This window comes from Ixodes scapularis, unplaced genomic scaffold, assembly GCF_016920785.2.
Source record: "Ixodes scapularis isolate PalLabHiFi unplaced genomic scaffold, ASM1692078v2 PGA_scaffold10__122_contigs__length_95168666, whole genome shotgun sequence".
Classification (NCBI taxonomy): domain Eukaryota; kingdom Metazoa; phylum Arthropoda; class Arachnida; order Ixodida; family Ixodidae; genus Ixodes; species Ixodes scapularis.
In genome coordinates, this window is record NW_024609836.1 from 32,464,847 (window position 1) to 32,482,586 (window position 17,740).

At 47.6% G+C, this 17,740-nt stretch overlaps 1 protein-coding gene across 1 annotated transcript in view; it reads left to right on the forward strand.

The window, feature by feature from the left end:
- LOC115312622 overlaps positions 1–15,010 on the forward strand; it is a 41,544-nt gene extending 26,534 nt beyond the window's left edge. The window contains exons 7-9 of the mRNA XM_042287681.1: positions 691–830; positions 11,369–11,480; positions 14,488–15,010. Coding sequence (XP_042143615.1) covers positions 691–830; positions 11,369–11,480; positions 14,488–14,737 — 502 coding nt within the window. The 3' untranslated portion in view covers positions 14,738–15,010. The remainder of the gene's footprint in view (positions 1–690; positions 831–11,368; positions 11,481–14,487) is intronic.
- The last annotated feature ends 2,730 nt before the right edge of the window (positions 15,011–17,740 follow it).

The window sequence follows — 17,740 nt, forward strand, 5'->3', positions numbered from 1 at the left end:
ATTTGATGACGTAACCTGGGGATCGCAGTATTCCCAAGTGACGATATTTGAATGCTGTTCATAGATTGGACCCGAGCATTGCGTGGGCACTCGATTTGGGCTCGTGATAACTACTAGCTCGAGAAGCATTCGGGTAGTGGCCCGTGTCCAATCGCTGCAACGACGACAATAGCCGAGCCATAACAATATCTGGAACTCAGCGCGTGCCCTGTGCTTTGCCAACCCCAGCGCGTGGCTATGATCAACACTGGCGGCATATAATCGGCTCCAGATCATGTGGCCGCTTGTTCTGGCTGCGACTTGAAGGGGTGAACGCTGCTCGTTTTTCTTTAATTTTTTTCTGGGACTTCGATTGCGTGGGGTAAAAAACGAACGCGTGTTTCATAGGTCATTAATGTCAGGGATCCGTTCTAAGAAGTATTTGCGCAAAGTACAAAAATTGTTGCACGTTTATCGAATATTTTGTCCAACGCTGCTTTAATTAAGTAGAATGTAGTTAAAGCACTCCCAACACTGCAAAATGTGGTAATTATATTTATGCCGCCATGATTACGCTCCAATTAATAAGCTTTGTATCTTCTTAAAAAGTAATGCTCCTTGGAAAACATACAAAGGAATTGCCAACGACAAATTTGAGACGTGTAAGTTCCTTACAGAGCCGGTCTCGTGTTTTTTGTATAATGTTTACAGAGCCGCCAAGTCCGTGTCTACCTGCACAAGGAACGTGCAGATCGACCAATGCTCCGAACGGGAACAAACATATTCACGTACCGTCGAGGATGGCTCCCGATTGATCATTGGTTCTCTTTGCGACGAAAAGCTCCCAGCAAGTGAGTGTTTTTTTTTTTTTTTTATTTTAATGGAACAAATTTATCGTGATTTGTTATTCGGCCTTCCTGTCTGCATGCGGCAACCTCATCGGCTCTGGATGGATCATAAGATGCTCGATACTCCGCTGCGTCTCTTCAGATTTCACTATACTCCGCGACAACGTTTCTTGGCATTTCCGGGGAGAAGAGGAGAGTCCGCGCACAGCTTTATTCAGTTCTCAAAATGGTAGAGGGAACGCGTTCCTGTACCTTGCACTGCATTGCCGAGAAAAGTTGTCGAGGAGTATAGGTATACGACTGAAATCACGAGGTCCTGGGAAAGTTGCGCCATTGCCTTCCATGCCTGCTAGCAGGACACAATCAGGTACTACTAACCAGAACCAACTTCTGCTACTAACATACAGACGACCCAAACCGCGAAAGGCGATTCGCTGACCAGTATCTGTTGCCATGGCAATGGCCATTTCGTTCCTTTTTAATATTCGAGGCTTGGAAAGTGTCGTTCTAAACCAGTCGTGCCAAGATCGTGATGGAACATCGATGTCCTGAAAACGTCCCTCACCAATACAAGCGTCTTCGGTACCCTATATGGAATCACAATCTTACTTATCTCCACACACCTCTTATACCCTAGTTACACTAGCGCTCTCAACTGTCATGAAGGCAACGATAGTTTGCATCTCCCAACTGTTATTGAGCTCAACTAAGTTGACCTGTGTTACCCAGTTGAGATACATGCCACGGGGACAGAGTTGCAACCGAAATGAAACCAAAACTAGTGTCAAATGTATTTTTAGAGCGCAGCTCTTAGGGTCCCGTTTCCAGCCTGAGCGGCGTCGGCGTCGGCGTAACCGGGGGGGGTCACGTGACCCCCCTCCCCCGAGATCACGTGACCCCCCGGGGTCACGCGACTACACGCAGGTGACGTGACCCCCCTCAGTACCCTTCCCTACTCCTCCTCAAGAGCTGCGCTCCAGTTCGGCGTTACAGGGATTTGTAAACGGCTTTCATTTTTTTTTTCTTTTTTAAGTGATGCAAATGAATTATGTGCACACTTTTCATTCATTATAAACGATTAAAACAAAACAAAGTTGTTGATTTTTTTTTCAGGGCAAAGAAACGATATTGAGAATGTTTTACACAAATTTAAGCAAGAGAGACATTAAGAAAGAGTTATTGGCACCGACATCCCAATGGCCGTCCTCGTCGAACTTTTGCTTCGGCCACGTGCCGTGATCGTTCTGGCGGCAGCTCTGGCCCCGAATCATACCTTTTCCGACAACGTTCGCTGCTACGATAATTTTTAAATAACTTCCCCAAGCTTGCGCAATGGTAAGCGCTTCGTTGGTGCTGGCCGTGGGCGGCGATGCGGCGGATGCCGCCATCTTTAACTCCATAAAGGCGAACTGTGGGACTAACCCCCTTCAGTTATTGAGTCAACTGTCATTGGCTTAAGAAACACTAACACACACCCCAAAAAAAAGTTTTTTTTTTTTTTTTATTATGGTGATTTATTCTGGTGTCAGAATCACATACAATTTTACTAAAGTCAGAATACGCAACGGTTCGAAACCGAAACCGGACTGGGGAGGCAGAAGAAATATAGCGGTGGAGAAATTTACCGGAAATCACGTGGCTGTGCAACCTTTTTTTTTTCTTTTAGTTCAAGGTATTTGCAGCTTTTTAAAAGCCACGAAAAATGGGTATGATATTGTTTGTCTAGTTTTAGTATTGAGTATGTGCCTTCGATGACCAACTGCTTTGATTATCTTTGATGGTTGTGTCTAAAACATAGAAAACGGTACGGGACCACGGAGAAGAGAGTGAGCGCGACTCAAACCGGCCAGTTCTCGATCGGCTGTTTTCGGGTAGAAAGAAAACGAATTTCCAGCCGCAAATTGCGTTCTGGGTAGTTTGGCTCTCATATGTCATGTACAAATAAAAACCATGGCGAGCATAAATACGCTGTCAGTGTCACTTTAATGAAAGTTAAAAGCACTATAGTGTAGCTAAGGTAAAACAATTACATTGTTCTTTGTGCGTATTTCGAGACAGGAAATTAATTTTAATGCGATAGCATTCATGAGCTACTTCACCCGGTTTTCGCGATACGCTATCTGGCCTGCACCGTGCGTATCCGCTGCGCGCGTATACGCCGCGCGTATGCGGACGTCGTCCTCGACATCGCCCTAGGGGTCGTCCTCGAGGTAATCCTAAACATCGTCTTTGACGTCGTCGAAACATCGCCTTTACGACGTCTTAGAGGATGTCGTCGAGACGTCCTCTAGGACGTTCTCAAGGACGACCTCTAAAACGACCTCCAGAACAATGTTTAAGACGATGTCGAGGACTATGTCCTTTAGGACGTCGTCCTTGACATCGTTCTTAAGGTGGCTCAGAGGTCTTCCTTAAGATCTCCCTAAAGGTCGTGCTACAGGTCGTTCGCGAAGTCGCCTTCAACGTCGTCATCTAGGATGTCGTCTTCGACTTCTTCCCAGACGTCGTCCTTCGGGTCGTCTCAGAAGCCGTCCTAGAGGTCGTCCTTGAGATCGCCCTAGATGTCGTCCTAAATGTCGTCCTAGACGTCATCTTTGACGTCGTCCCAGCAAGCAGATAAACCCACGCCGCACGGGGCGGCAGTACGCACACATTCACATTTGCACCCAAGCTATGAAGCAATTGGTCGGTTTGAGTTGAGCAGTTGGTACGTGGTCAATGAAGATGGTGAAACAGCTTGAACATTGAACGACTACACAGAGACAGGACAAGACATACGCACAAGGCTGCAATGACGGTGGGGAAACAACTTGAACATTAAACGATTACACAGACAGAACGTTAAACGATTACACAGAGACGAAGCAATCACTCACTTTCAAAGTTGCGCGCTGCAGTCGCGCTGACGTCAATAATTGCGTCGTAAGCAAGTAAAAAAAATTAAGTGTTTACTCAAAATTTGCATCGTCGTATTCACAGTAAGCTGCGTCCGTAGTCTCATGACGAGTGACCGGCGAATTTTAAACAAAGGTGCGAACACGTTTATTATCTTGATCTGTGGTCATCGTGACGAAAGGTGCGCACACACATGTCGAGGACTATCGCCGCCCTGAGGAGCTGGAGGAAACTACACACGAGCGACGGAACCGCCACCCGGTGGAAGGAAAGGAAACTAGGTACGCAAACGCTCGGAACGACGAAAAACAGAGGGCGGTGCGAGCGTAGGTGCGAGCGAGCGTAGAGTTTTTGTTGACGCACACGAAACATCCACGGAACCCTAGCCATAAACAGCTTCGCTGTAATAAACAACCAACAATAGTGGTTTCTGCAGCCAATTTTCAAAGCTGTCAATCACCGATGCCACATGTGGAGGGCGCGAAGATGTGCACATGGTTAGCCGGTGTATGAAAAAGAAAATCTCGGCTCACATTTAATGGCTTTGTAAAAATACCGGTATGGAATTTTTATAAAGCCAGACCAAAATAACGGCCATACAGGGACCTTAGCTTTACTGTCCCAAGATCAAGTGGCTTTTGGCGGCCATAGCTGAGTCCGCGGCTGCTGAGCACGTACTGACGGCGTCCTTCCACAGTTCTTTTCCAAGATGCATTCCACACCATCAAGAACGCCGGTACGGAAACCTATGCGCTGCGCAAGTTCGTCTGTTTCTTGCACAGGGGTTGCGATGATGTCAGAACGCCGAGCTCTTATTGGCTGATTGAAAAAAATAGTGGATATACTCCGTGTCTGTCACTAGTTGCGCGCAGTACAGGCGAAGGCAACGCCGGGCGAGGGGAGAAATGCAAGCACTAGGAAAGATGGGGAGGAGGAGAGATACCTCCTCTCCTCTTTAACATTCCTAGTGCTCTTCCAGTCTCCCCTCGCCCTCCATTGCCCCCTCTCCCGTCCCGCCTTCCCAGTGCTCGTTCTTTCCCTCTTCGCCTGGCGTTGCCTTCGCCTGCTCTGCACACAACTATAGACCGTTACATTAGGGTCATAGCAGTGAGGGTAAAAAGAGAAAAATATGACCTCCCCCTCTCGCCCGCATCTCGTCTGCTCCGCCGAGTGGGCAGTACCTAGCATCCGGCTGGCGTACAAACTCTGTTTAAAATCGCGTCATTTTGGGAATTTCAAGCGCAGATTTAGGTATGCCAGTTATAGTGTATTACTATGCTAGATGAAAAAGACTAACAGAGTCCAATTGCGCTGTTATCTGCGTGCAAATAAAAAAAAAAATAGGGAAAACTGTGTCAGACTGGCCGGTCTCTCCGGCGAAAAGTGAATCCGGTGGCTGTACCTTTTTTACTATACAAAGTTCGTACTGGTGTAGGCCTTTAGCCACCATGAATGTATGTCTGAAATAATAAATAAAAACGTGCTCTCCTGCCGCAATACACGCAGTAGTTGAGGGTAGTACTGCCGGCTGACTCAACTGCTATTTAAGTAACGGAAAAAAAAAATGTCGGTTGGTCATTTACCTGTCTCCCCTCGCCCTCCCTTCATGTAGAACAACAGAAAGCTCTGGGCTGATTTTGGAGTAGCCATAACTATTCTAAGAACGCGAACCACTTCACAACGGCAGCCATGAGCGAGAGTTCGATGTTCCGTACAGCCCGCCGATACAGCCCAAAGATGGAGAATGGCAACCTCCCGTTTTGTCGTCTGCTAGCGGAGTCGGGCGCGTGCCCTCTCTCTCGTTTTACCCCGCCGAACGCGCTGAATTTCCCGGATGTATAGAGAGGGCGCTGCTGTCGAACAAAATGGTGCCGCCCAGGGAGCGCTAAATGGAACGGTTACAAGTTAAGAAGGTAAAAACTCTTCCCACACGCGTGATGCGTCGGTTTCGACTCCCTCCGCAGTCGAAAGAAGAGTTCACTGGAAACGCTCCTTGTTCCGCTTCAATGGATAGATAATGGCTACATAGTGATGCCAACTTGTCTCCGATCCCACTTTTTAAGAAAGCGACCTTTGTATTCATCGGAGGGGGAACCGAGCCTCTAAAAGCAGCCTTTGTATCCATCGGAGAGGAAACCTAACCCCCGAAAGTCGCCTTTGTTTCGATCCGAGGGGGAAAACTCTAATCTTCCTCTCGTGGCTTCCACAATACTAAGTCAAAGTCGAAAGATAAAGCAACTATGTACAGAAAGGCAAGACCCTCCTCGCGCGTTGGCCGCGACGTCACGGAAACGATGGGACGCTATTGGATGCAGAGGCGGCGGAGGGATATGATTCCCTTTGAGGGGCATTTGCCGCTACCTTCTCGACTTGTAACCTACTATGGTGGCACGGAGTATTAGCGCCGATATGTTTCGGTGGCGCCCTCTTATGGTTTCTCTCCGTGACGTCACGACTGGGATTTGCCTCGCCGTGACGTCACCAGTTGTTATCCTGGCTACTTACCATCAGGTGCGACGACGAGTTCGGTGGTGTGTTTAAAAAGCACAGTGGAAGCTAGGAGCCATCGCAATCCGAAACTAACACCGTCAAAGTTGACAATCTGGCAATGCTCATATGCCCATGGTTTGGCCAATCGTGGAAAGCTGACCGCAGCGACGCTTTTGGTCGCGCACATCGCTAATAGACCTCAAGGCATCTATCATTGAGGTCTATCCACTATCCTTCTAATCAAAGCCAATCAGAACTGGGCGTCGTTCTGACGTCACCACAAACCCCTGCGCAAGAAGCAGACGGCTTGCTCTCCGCAGAAGTGTAAGCTCATTCTGAGCATGCGCTGTAAACAGCGCACACATATGTGGCGTCCACTAAGCCTTCCTTACGTCATGAAATTGGTAGCTTGACTAGGTCTACTGCACGTCGTACCGCGTAACCCAGAACCGACTTGACAACGTCGTCGCTGCGTGCCCCCCCCCCCCCCCCATCCCTCTCCACACCCTAAAAAAAAGGGGTGTAGACGGTACACTTTTTGTCACATATATGGTACCCCAAAACTTCAGTTGGATGTATAGCGTACTGACGTTGTACCAACGCTACCAAATTTCACGAGCGGCTTGATAGCCGAGTCGTACAACTCAGTGAAATAGTTAGTGTAAGTGTGACTGACTGCAAAAAAAAGTTATCGGGGTTTTCGAGGCTCAACTATGAAACCTGTGTTTTTTTCCTGTAGACTTTGATACGTACTTTAGTTGTTCAATGTGTTATATCGCACCGTCATCAACCCTCTCGCAAAAGTTGGGGCAGTCAGTTTGACGTCAGCGCGCAGTACGTCGAACTGAAGTTTTCGGCTGTGACAAGGGGTGTAACGCCTACACCCCCTTTTTTTTTTTTTTTTTAGAGTGCAGCCTAGTTTCGGTTTTGCCGTAGACAACCGAAACAAGCTTTGAGCCATGATATTCACAAAACTGCTCGCAATATCGAGGGAAAATATACCTTGTAACTCAGGTACACTGAAGGAGCTAAAGACAGTCGTAATCCCAAATTTGATAATATTACCAAGTTGCCTATTAACCCGCCACCTATAAACTGGCGGCCATGGCCGAGTGCGTAGGGGATCTTCACGTGCTTGCGGCGAGCTTCCGCAGCGCTTTTACAAGGTGCATTCTACGCCATCAATATTTGCCGGTTCGGGGAACCTATAAGCAGACTTGTGCCTATCTCGAATACTCTACTCAAGATACAGTATCTTAAATACTTTTTGAAGTATCTTGGTATCTTGCAAATACCTCAGATGGAGAGTATTTAGTACTCTATTTTAATTACAATTCCGAGTATCTTGTACTCATTAGCTTAAATACATTTTTTGACATTCCGCCATTTTCCGAGTTTTTTCGGTATGAAGTGGGGTGGGCGTGGCACGGGCAAACGTGAACATTCTTTCGAGCAACCAAATCCTGTTGCTAGCTCCGATTAGCTACGGTGACTTTAACTGAGCTCGTGAAAATAGCGCTTTTTTTGCCGACTGTGACTCATATTTCGGCCCTAAGTTCGTACAATGAAGGTTCTCCCCTTGCCTTCCCAAAGGCGCCTTCTGTTTCTATAAAGTTTCCACCAAAAAAATCCTCAAACCAAAGGTGTGGTTTTACGGAAGATGCCACCCTGAGGCGCAAGTAGACCGGAAACGACCTACGAGAACAATGCACACTTAAGTGTAAAGAAATAACAAATAGAAGGAAATGAGAAGTGGACACACACAAAAAAGTAGACATTTTTGTTTTGCTTTTTCTATATTTGACCCCGCTAAGTCAAAACGTCGAGGATTTTTTTTTGTCAGTCCGGCACTTATTGCTCTTGTGAACACTGTCTGTGAGCGAACATTGATAAGCAGAAGAACAGTACAGGAAGCGAACTAGGAGCTGGGTTACCTCTCAAAATGCCAACAAGTGTCTTCCAACGTTGATTGCTTTTCTGAACGCAACTAACTTGAAGAAGGTGCGACCACTGCCGTGGCTTTTATGTGGGTTCTCTTTGTTATCCATTCACTCATTTCCGTATCCCAAGTTCGTTTATAGTTAAAGAGTATTGGTTATAGAGTATTGGGAATATGAATTGTAGTTAAACGATGCGTCTAAGGTGCGCCGCAAGATGTGATATTCAGCGATGTCACTATGGGCGAAGCACTCTGACCCGTTTGTCACCCCCACACCTCGGTGTTTACCCAAAACAAGGCCTCTGCACATGCCCACAGGCCTTGTGGGCATGTTCGTGTAATATTTTTTTAATAGAGCGCGGGGCACAGTCTAATGAAAAAATACCTACAATTAGTGAAGTGACGTTAAGTGCCGGATCTCCCCCGAAAGCAATCGTCAGAGGATGCGAACTTGACCCACTTGGACTTTTGTGCTGACCTGGGCAGGGTCCATGCTGCATTCTTCATGCAGGCCGGAGTGGTAACAAAAGAGCCCCTCCTCCCCCTCACCGGAGAACACGAACTCCGGCCGAACGCTGACGCCGCGTTCGGTTAAGTCAGCCGAGCGCTTAGTTGTCCCTATCCATCTAGCTCTAAAGTTAACCGCTTGGGGCGCCACGGTCTGATATCCTCCCCAAAAGCTAAAGCGACCTCTTTCTTGTTGTCCCAGAAATGTTTTATAACATCTATCAGTGATATTGCCACGTGCGCTGCCCAGCGAGCGCGTGGCAGAATGGTTACCGCGCTTGGCTCTCGCGCGGTGTCTCCGGGTTCGATACCAGAAAGCGGACTTCTCTGTCACCGGTGCCCTCCCCAATCCCACTCCCTGATTATTTTTTGGCTAATAAATCGCGTTCTAATCTAATAATCTAATATTTTATTTATTTCTTCAACTTGACATTCTGGTAAGCTCGAGAATTTTGTCGTCTGATCGAGTTACGAATGTTCTACGCGCCGAACTTTCTACGCCGAATGTTCCAGAAACCCACGCGGGTACATAAGGTGCTCCAAGTGGCGGTCCGGAGTCAGTCTCGCCCCAGCGGTCGATCCTGCTGTTTCGCCGACATCGACGCCTGCGACGCTAGCCTTTCTCTCTTTAGTTTTGGGAACACGTTCGTTCCATTAAACGTTTAGTTTCTTCAGTTATTTACCGCCTCATCATTTATCATTCGTGACAATATTTTGCTCTTTATAGTAAGACTGCATAAACTAGCCCTACGATACTTTTTCTTTTCGTTTTGTGCTGTTGCGTTATAATAAACCATTCTGGTAACCCAGATTTGCGTAGCTGCATAATTGTCGTTTTCAATGGCGTCGATACAAATTAAGCAATGCGGAAGTATCTTCAAAAGTAACTGAAATACATTTCTAAGTATTTGCACTCTACTCAAGATATTCTACAGTGAAAGTAACTTGAGTAGTATTTTAAATACTTTATGACGCAGGTATTTAGTAACTTAACTTAAATACTTTTATCGAGTATTTTGTCCAACACTGCCTATAAGTGTGAGCTCGTTCTAAACATGACCAGTGAGAACTTTACTCACATACGGCGTCCAGTAAATACCATCTTTGGTTGAAGAACTCGAAAAGCAGAACTTCAAAAGGAACCTCCCCATTGCCTCCGCACTCGACGTTTTATCGATGGACTTCACCAGGACGTGAAGGCTCTTAATGAAAAATTGGCCGCCACCCCGACATTGATTTATACACTCGACGCCCAACACCTTCCTAGCGCAGCCTGAGGTTGAGACTAACAACCCGCCAGCCCCCCCCCCCCCCCCCCCCCCCTCCCCCTTCTCCACCTTTCTCTCGAGATTTGTATTCCTGGATAAACCTGTGCCATCACTTTCCCGAATACCACACTATTTATCATTTCAAAATTTAAAATAGTTATTGAGAAATCGACAAACAAAAGTTATGCCAAAACGAACGTTTCAATGCTCCCGCGTTCTACAGTCGGGTGACTTTATATGTTGTGTAACTTGTAGGTCAAGTAGGCATTCTCAGAAATGCAGTATTTCGCGATTTCTTATTGTTTTGCTGGCGTGAGCTTCCCCAGCATTCATGCCACACCATAAAACTCCCTGAGACCCGTAGGGAACCAACTCCTCTGTCTGTTCTGTCTATTCTATTACATTGTCTATTGTTCTTTGTACTTACTCCTATCATAGTCCCCACCAGGTGGCTGACAGTATTACGAAATAAATAAACAAATTTATCGTCACGTTTCCGATGCTGCCAGTAGAGCTTTTCAGAATCTCGGACCAAAATTCAAAGATATAATACCTTCACGACGAAAAAAAAAAATCGTGATTGTGATTTGGGTTACTAATTTAGGCGTGTCCAGTAATGTGTTGAACCAACTTTAGGGCGAATCAGTGACCATCAGTATTTGGCCGGAGCTCCCCTTTTCACTCCTAAACAGGCATTGACTATCCTTCGGTTCACATTGCGTACAGACGCAGATGACGCTACGAGATGATGGAACAAATCAGATAGCGTCAAAAGCGCTGCATCATAGTGTTCGTCGTGTTTCTGTAAGTGTTCTCTCGTCGCTGGACCAATCATAAACGAAAAAAGTCCAGTGACTTCGCTTTTGGCATTGTCTGATTTGTTCCATCGTTGTGTCAGCAGTGTCTGGACTTCGGTGAAACGTAGTGGGCAAACGAGAGTCGCAAAAATATCAGAAATGGATCCGAGCTGCTCCCGTACATCTTTGCTCTCCCTGAAGTACATTTTAAAAGGAGTGAAACGCGATAGCGTTATCGGGCCTCTTTATGCCAGCAAGCGAGAAGTGCGGCGGACAGGGCGCACTCAGTTACGTGTTTGACTCGCAACCGAAGAGCCGTGGGTTCGAACCTTGCATAACATCCTCGAAATGTTTCTTTAAGGCAGATTAATTACTTTCTAAAGTGAAATTATTTGAGACTTGCGGCGACCTTCCATTCGCGTTACATGTCATATTTTAATCACCTTCACCCCACCCGTGACGTCACGTTTCACGTGAGCGTTGTGGGTTGTTTGAAATTCCCGCGTGAGGTCGTGTGGCTGTGACGCCATGACCTATGGACCAATCATGATTTTCGCGTCACGCCACGGATGCCGGCTCCTCTGCGACACAAGCTCCCTAACGCTGTGTTATAACCATTTGCCCCCTTCCGTCTTTGTTCGGCAGGCGTCGAAGTGTGGAACAAGTGCCTGAACCAGGAAGCCTTGAAGAACTGCATGTCGGAGATTCCGGATCCTTGGAATTTCGGAATTAAAGACCCACGGCTCCAGACCTGCAGGTGAAGAGTTCGTTCACTTACGTCCCACATAAACGACCGACCAACAGCAAGAACCAACACCGCGACCAACTTCAAGCATACGAAATCTTGCGAGCGGAGGTAATAGGGTAGTGACTCGTGAGCTGGGCTAGTTGCTAAGCATTATACATGGTTATGTATAATGCTTTATGCATGGCTACGTGAAAATAACCTGTCTATGAGGTCGACGGTGGGGGGGTCACTTACCTCTTCACTGTCAAGCTTGTAGGTGTACTCCAAATCTAACCAGCACCGCTGTCATGGGACGATATAAGGAAAAGCTCTGCAAAGAAATTTACGAGGCGTATATTAAACAGGTTGGGGGGAGCACTGCGTGAGCCATCCTTTTGTTACTCTATCGGAAAATGAAGTATTGTTCTTAAATGTTTCGATGCACTAAAACCATTGCCCCGCGCCCTAGAGTTCTCGTGCCATGAGCACTTGCCTGTTGGTTATATGTCAACTTCTTTCTTCTCTTCTGGATGAAATATTGAGTTGTGAGTTCAGCGTCTATCTCGTCTCCTGCATTCTTCTGCAGTTTCCCCACGTTGCTCGCTGACTTCAACCATGTACAAGCGGAGATGTAGCCCTGAGGACGTCAGAGCTCCGAGCTCTGATTGGAATGCATAGTGGATAGACCTAAAGCTAGCTGCCTCTGTCCCCACTGCACTCGTCAAACACGTTAGAACGCGGAATGTCGGCGTCCTGCGTTTAGCTCTCGCATTCGAACGGGCTCGACGAGTGCAGTGGTGAGAAAGGCCGGGGACTTTAGCCTTTAGGTCTACCCACTAATCCTTCCAATCAGAAATTGGCGTTCTGAAGTCTCCTCCGCGCTCTAGTCTCCTCCTCTCTCTGAGTTTCTCGGAGCCTACCTTTGGCGGGCTCACAATCAGTCGGTGCTCGTGAAGTATAAGTGATTGCATGCCTTTCAAAGCTCGGCCGGACTTCACTCGCTCTAGCTGTTTTACTGCCTTTGTAATGAGAACACTGTAGCAATAAGGCATGATAGCACCCATTGCACCCATGGTTGCAATGCGGCACTGTCACATATCTTGACTGGAAGCGCCGCGGCCCGACGAGGACAACTTTCTGTGGCTATAGGGGGTATTCACTGGACGCCATGTTTGTGGGCGATGTTTGGAGCGCTTTCTCAGAATGAGCTTACATCAGTAGGCTGCTGAGACCGGCAATTTTGACATTGCGGAATGCACGTTGCAAAAAGAAACTGTGGAAGCTCGCCATCAGCACGCGCTCTGTAGTCGACACAGGTACGGCCGCCAGTGAATACTCCCTATTGGCGAAGTGCGCGAGCAAAAGCATCGCTGAGGTTGGTAGGCCAAACACTCAATATGATGTTTTGAATAGGATTAGTTTTGTTTTATTTGGCAGAAAGAAGAGCAAAGACAGGCTCACAACTCTGACGGTGTTGATTTAGGAACGTGATGACTAGGCTTCCACCGCACCATCCCACTTGTCGCTCGCTACTAATATTCTTGGTCGTACGTTACGTGAGAGATGGGCACCATAAAAGGGCGCCAACGAAATATCTTGTAGCCAGTGCAGTCAAACCGTTCGGTTCAACCTGCTCCGTCTGCACAAAATCCTCGTACGGAGCCAACAGATCTGCTTTCCGCTTTCTGCATTTCGGAGCAGATGCCAACGGCTTCAAAACAGGCTCTCTTCGGGCTTTCTTATGTACAGGTATTAGGTCTTTTGAAGACCCATCGCACGGCTCCAGGGACTAGCTTCCTAATGTTGCACACGGCTACACAGTCCCTCGGTTTAAAGTGCCTGCTGCACACAGAAGTAGATGGAAACTTGTCGTTCCCAACAAGGTTCTCCCTTGGCATCCACTTGTTTCACGCGGTGCTTAGTGATTTATCGCTGGATAGGTTGTGAAAAGACACGCCAGAAAACTTTCCTGATATCGAGTTGTCATACGGGACACAATAGATACCACTGAACCCCGCGAAACTGTCCCGGCTGAGCGGCAGGTTGGAACAGCGAGGATAGATTAAGGACACTTAAAGGGATACTGAACCAAGGAATTTGGTGTCCATAATAAGTGGCGCACGTTCTTTCCACGAGCCAGCAGCCGCCGGTGTGCGCGAGCACAGGCAACAAAAATGACGTCACAGACCTTCATTCGTGGTTGAGATGACAGTGAAATGTATGGGCTTCGGACCAAAGGAGAATAAAGACAAGTTTTTCATCTACACAGTGGTGCCTGGTGTAAAAAGTCAGCGATGAATTGGTCTAACAAGCACGTAGCTTTCACTTGTAGAGATGAAAAGCCTGTCTTTATTCTCCTTTAGTCCGAAGCCCATGCATTTCACTGTCATCTCAACCGCGAATGGAGGTCTGTGACGTCATTTTTGTTGCGTGTGCTCGCGCACACCGGCAGCTGCTGGCTGGTGGAAAGAACGTGCGCCACTTATTATGGGCACTAAATTCTTTGGTTCAGTATCCCTTTAAAACCCTTTCATGTTTCAAAAGTAGCGCAAGGTTCGTGGATGCACAAGGCACGTGCAACCTGCGGCCCTTGGGAATAGCATGGCGGCACAGCGCAGCACTGAGCTAGATTTCAGACGCCATGAACTTGCCAGAAGTAGCGCGCGGTACGTGCCTCGAGCGTTTCTACAACAATGAATGGCGCCACCTTTCCCAGGATAGAGGGGCTTCAAGGACACTTGGGTCGCAGCGCCCCCCACGCAGAAAAATGAGCGTGCTTTCTCCTGTTACATAACAGGCCCTATAAACAAGAAATCGCGCGAATCCAGTACATTTCACCGCCAAATTTAGCAGGAGCTTAGTGTCACCTGACGTCATGGCCGCACGTGACGTCCCGACAGTTACACGAGCGCCGTCCGCTGAACTGTAGCGGTAGGCAAGCCCGATGAAATTTGAACACGGGCAGCGTGAGTGTGTGCAGAAGTGTAGAGCATAACTGTGTTGGAGCACGGCAAGGAATCATGTTTTTCCTCAACAGGGTACACGAGGAGACGCTCAAGTGCGAACTGGCGGCGGGCTCAAACTGTCCTGCGTCAGCAGATGTGGCCAAGAAGGCCCTGTACGATATTCGCATGACCCTGTTCGACATCTACAACTGCTCCAGGCCCAAGCTCGACGGCTACGGCTCCAGCGGCTTCAGCACGACCCCCGCGATCCTCGTCACGCTGTCAGCCCTGTGCGTCGCGCTACTTCCCACGAGGCAGACGCTGCTCCTGGATTTTAATTAGAACTCTGGTTCGAGAGGAACCAGCGATACTTAAAGTCTTCGTATATATACCAAGACGCCGTTGAAGAACAAGTCGATGTTTTCTCACGACACTGATGTGGGCACAGTGCATGCGCAGAAACCAGATGCGCGCGAATCGTTTGCGCATGCGCCGTGCCTACAGCAGCGCCACCGCAGCGATGTGACGTCAGAGCTGCGTGTTGTTCACTATGAAATGATTACCCAAAACTGACTACTTTACTTTTTCCCAATCATTAAAATAAAAACAAAAAAACATGTATGATTTCAACTAGAAACTTGCTGATCGTCATAGAAACTTCCTAGATCAGTCGAGTTTAGGACGACTTGAAGCAAATGGTCTAGCGCGAGAATGCGCTAAAGTTACCATTCATGCAGCAAGTGCAAGGCCGGCGGAGTGAAAACGCGAAAGATAAGAATATCACCAGAATATCACTATATCGCATCGCCGCCGGCCTTGCGCCTGCGATCCAGTAATGTGACGGTATTGATTTTTAAATTGAAAACTAATCGAAAAGAGATGGGTGAATGTAAGCGTGCAAAAACGATTTAGTTGAATTTGTCCAATAAAATGGGTCATTTTACACAAATTAGGTTTATTTATTTATGTATTTACGTCCGTCACTTCTCCGCTTCTCCGTAACGGAAAGGATTCTTTTGTTCTAGGTAAAGCCCACTTGTTGCAGGACCCCTGTAAAAGCAGTATTGGGTTAGTTACCCTAAAAAAAATGTTTGATGCAGTTAGTTAGTTTCAGGTAAAAGTAGTGAAGTTACCGTTGCAATTACCTCAACAGAAACGTATTCGATACGGTTACATCTTAAAACTAACTGCGTTACTTCTAAGAATAATGCTGAAAAAAATTTAGAAGTGACAACAGAAGTAACCTCGTGACAACCGGCTGCGCAGCAACGCAGCCGGTCGTAAGCCGCCACAAAAGGCTTAGAAACCGGTCTTAGTTGGTCGTACTCAAACGCAAGTGTGTGAACAGGCCTTAAGAACTGCAGTTACTAATTGCGTCTCAAAACGGTAGCACGTTACGGCTAAAAGTTACTAAAATAGAACGAGGTTAGCATAACGCCTCACTTTTTTATTTCCGTGTAACAAGCAGGGCTTGATGTTTGTTCAGATGAGATGGGTACGTAGGCATCAGGGATGATTCCCAGTAGGGGTCCGGCACGCTTGTTGAGCGTAATCTATTTCATGCAGTCCTAATGTGCGGCCAGGTTTATGAGGAGGTGTTGGAGGTTTGAGCAGCTCCAGAGAAAGTGTCGAAGACGCACCCTGGATGCCTCGGCGGGGCAGGGGGGGCAAGCTGGGCTGGCATCACCGGGTTCCTGGCACCCAGATAGGTCCAGGACCATAATCCGCCAGATCCGTGTGAGAAGGACCTCGTCCCGCCGGCCGACAGGAAGGCCGGGAGGGAATGTGGGCATGCGGAAATGAATGCACGCGTAGCGGCCCTGAAAACCCGTTCACACACTTGCAACCGAGTATATGGCCGAGTGACACGACCGGTTAAGCCTTTTGCGACGGAGTAGGACCAGATGTGCTGCTGCGGAGCAGGTACTAAGCCGTCGCAAGAGGCTTAAAAACAGGTCTTGTCTCAGCCGATGCTATTCGGTTGCAAGTGTTTGAACTACCGGTTATACAGAATTTCAGGGAAACATAAGTGCACCGATATTTTCCTTACACTCTCGTGTGAGTTTGTTGTGCTCATCATGCGGTGTGAATAAATTTCTTTGTTTTGGGAAGACGCGTTGGTGCATTTATTACGGTGCAATCACTTGCGGAGGGCGAGCAAGCTTTCCCAACTTTGTCTCTTTGCACTCTGGCACTGCCCCTAGTTTCAAGTTTCAGTAGACATACTTTTCTAAAGCAGGTAAAAGACTGGGAAGCAAGGATAGTGCGGACTCCGTGTTTTGCGCTTCTCGTATAAGATGACTGGGGAAGCTGCTTATGCGAAGTATGTGGAACATGCAGCCAATTTTGTTATGCCCGTCGGTTGCGTCTCCAACAAAGCGAATAAGATGATCTACAGAGCCGCAATCACAAGCCAAGATTTACGATAACAGTACACATTTAATTCAAACAACCTTGCGTAAGATGGTTCGGAAGTCTAGAAAAAATATTTGTCGGCTAACGGCAGAATCCGGACGTCTGAAGACTTCTGCGGACAGTTTTTACGTAACAACCTGGCTCCGCCAGGTTTTTTACGTAACAGCTGTGTCTTAGTCGCGGACGTTCGGTGCACCCGGTGCGAATCTCGAAGGCCTCCGGGGCGAATTGACGAGAACATACCTGGACACGTTTGTCGCTACGCGAACGCTCGATTGCCTCCAGCCAAATAGCATTCAGCTTGTCATCTTTCGGGGCGATATGGCTGCTGGAAAACTCGCTGTCGCGATCACTCATCTGGCAGCACTTTATAGAGCAACTGTGCCCGCTTTAAAGGAGGAGACATCTAAAAAAAACTCCCGAGCCAGAAAAAAAAAAAAAGCACACTAAGAAGGCAAAGAGGAAAACGAAAGTACAAACCCAACTCCGCGTCACTTCCTATCACTAACACCTGCGACAGCTGCTAAACATACTACTTCACTTCAAGAAGTCTCACTCAAGCACCTGGGTCAACGAAACACTGATCACTTCGGCGAAACGACAATCGAGGTATACGAGACAGGCGGGAGTAGAGACTTCGGCGGCCATGAAAGAATGGCGAAGATTTTGTTCTTTTAGGCCCCTAAACTCGTCAAACACAAAGTTGGAGCCGAAGTTGATGGAGCGCTCCGATTGGCCTATCACGACGATGACTTCGCGCTTTTTTCGCCGACGTCCAATCAGCGCGCTCTGCGAACTTTCGGCTCCAACTTGGTGTTTGACGAGTTTAGGGCCCTTATTGTATGAACCCAAACGGAAGTGCCCGTCTTGTAACCCTTTTGTAAAGAATAATAACTCTAATCACATGGGTTATTCTTTAAACGTAAAAAT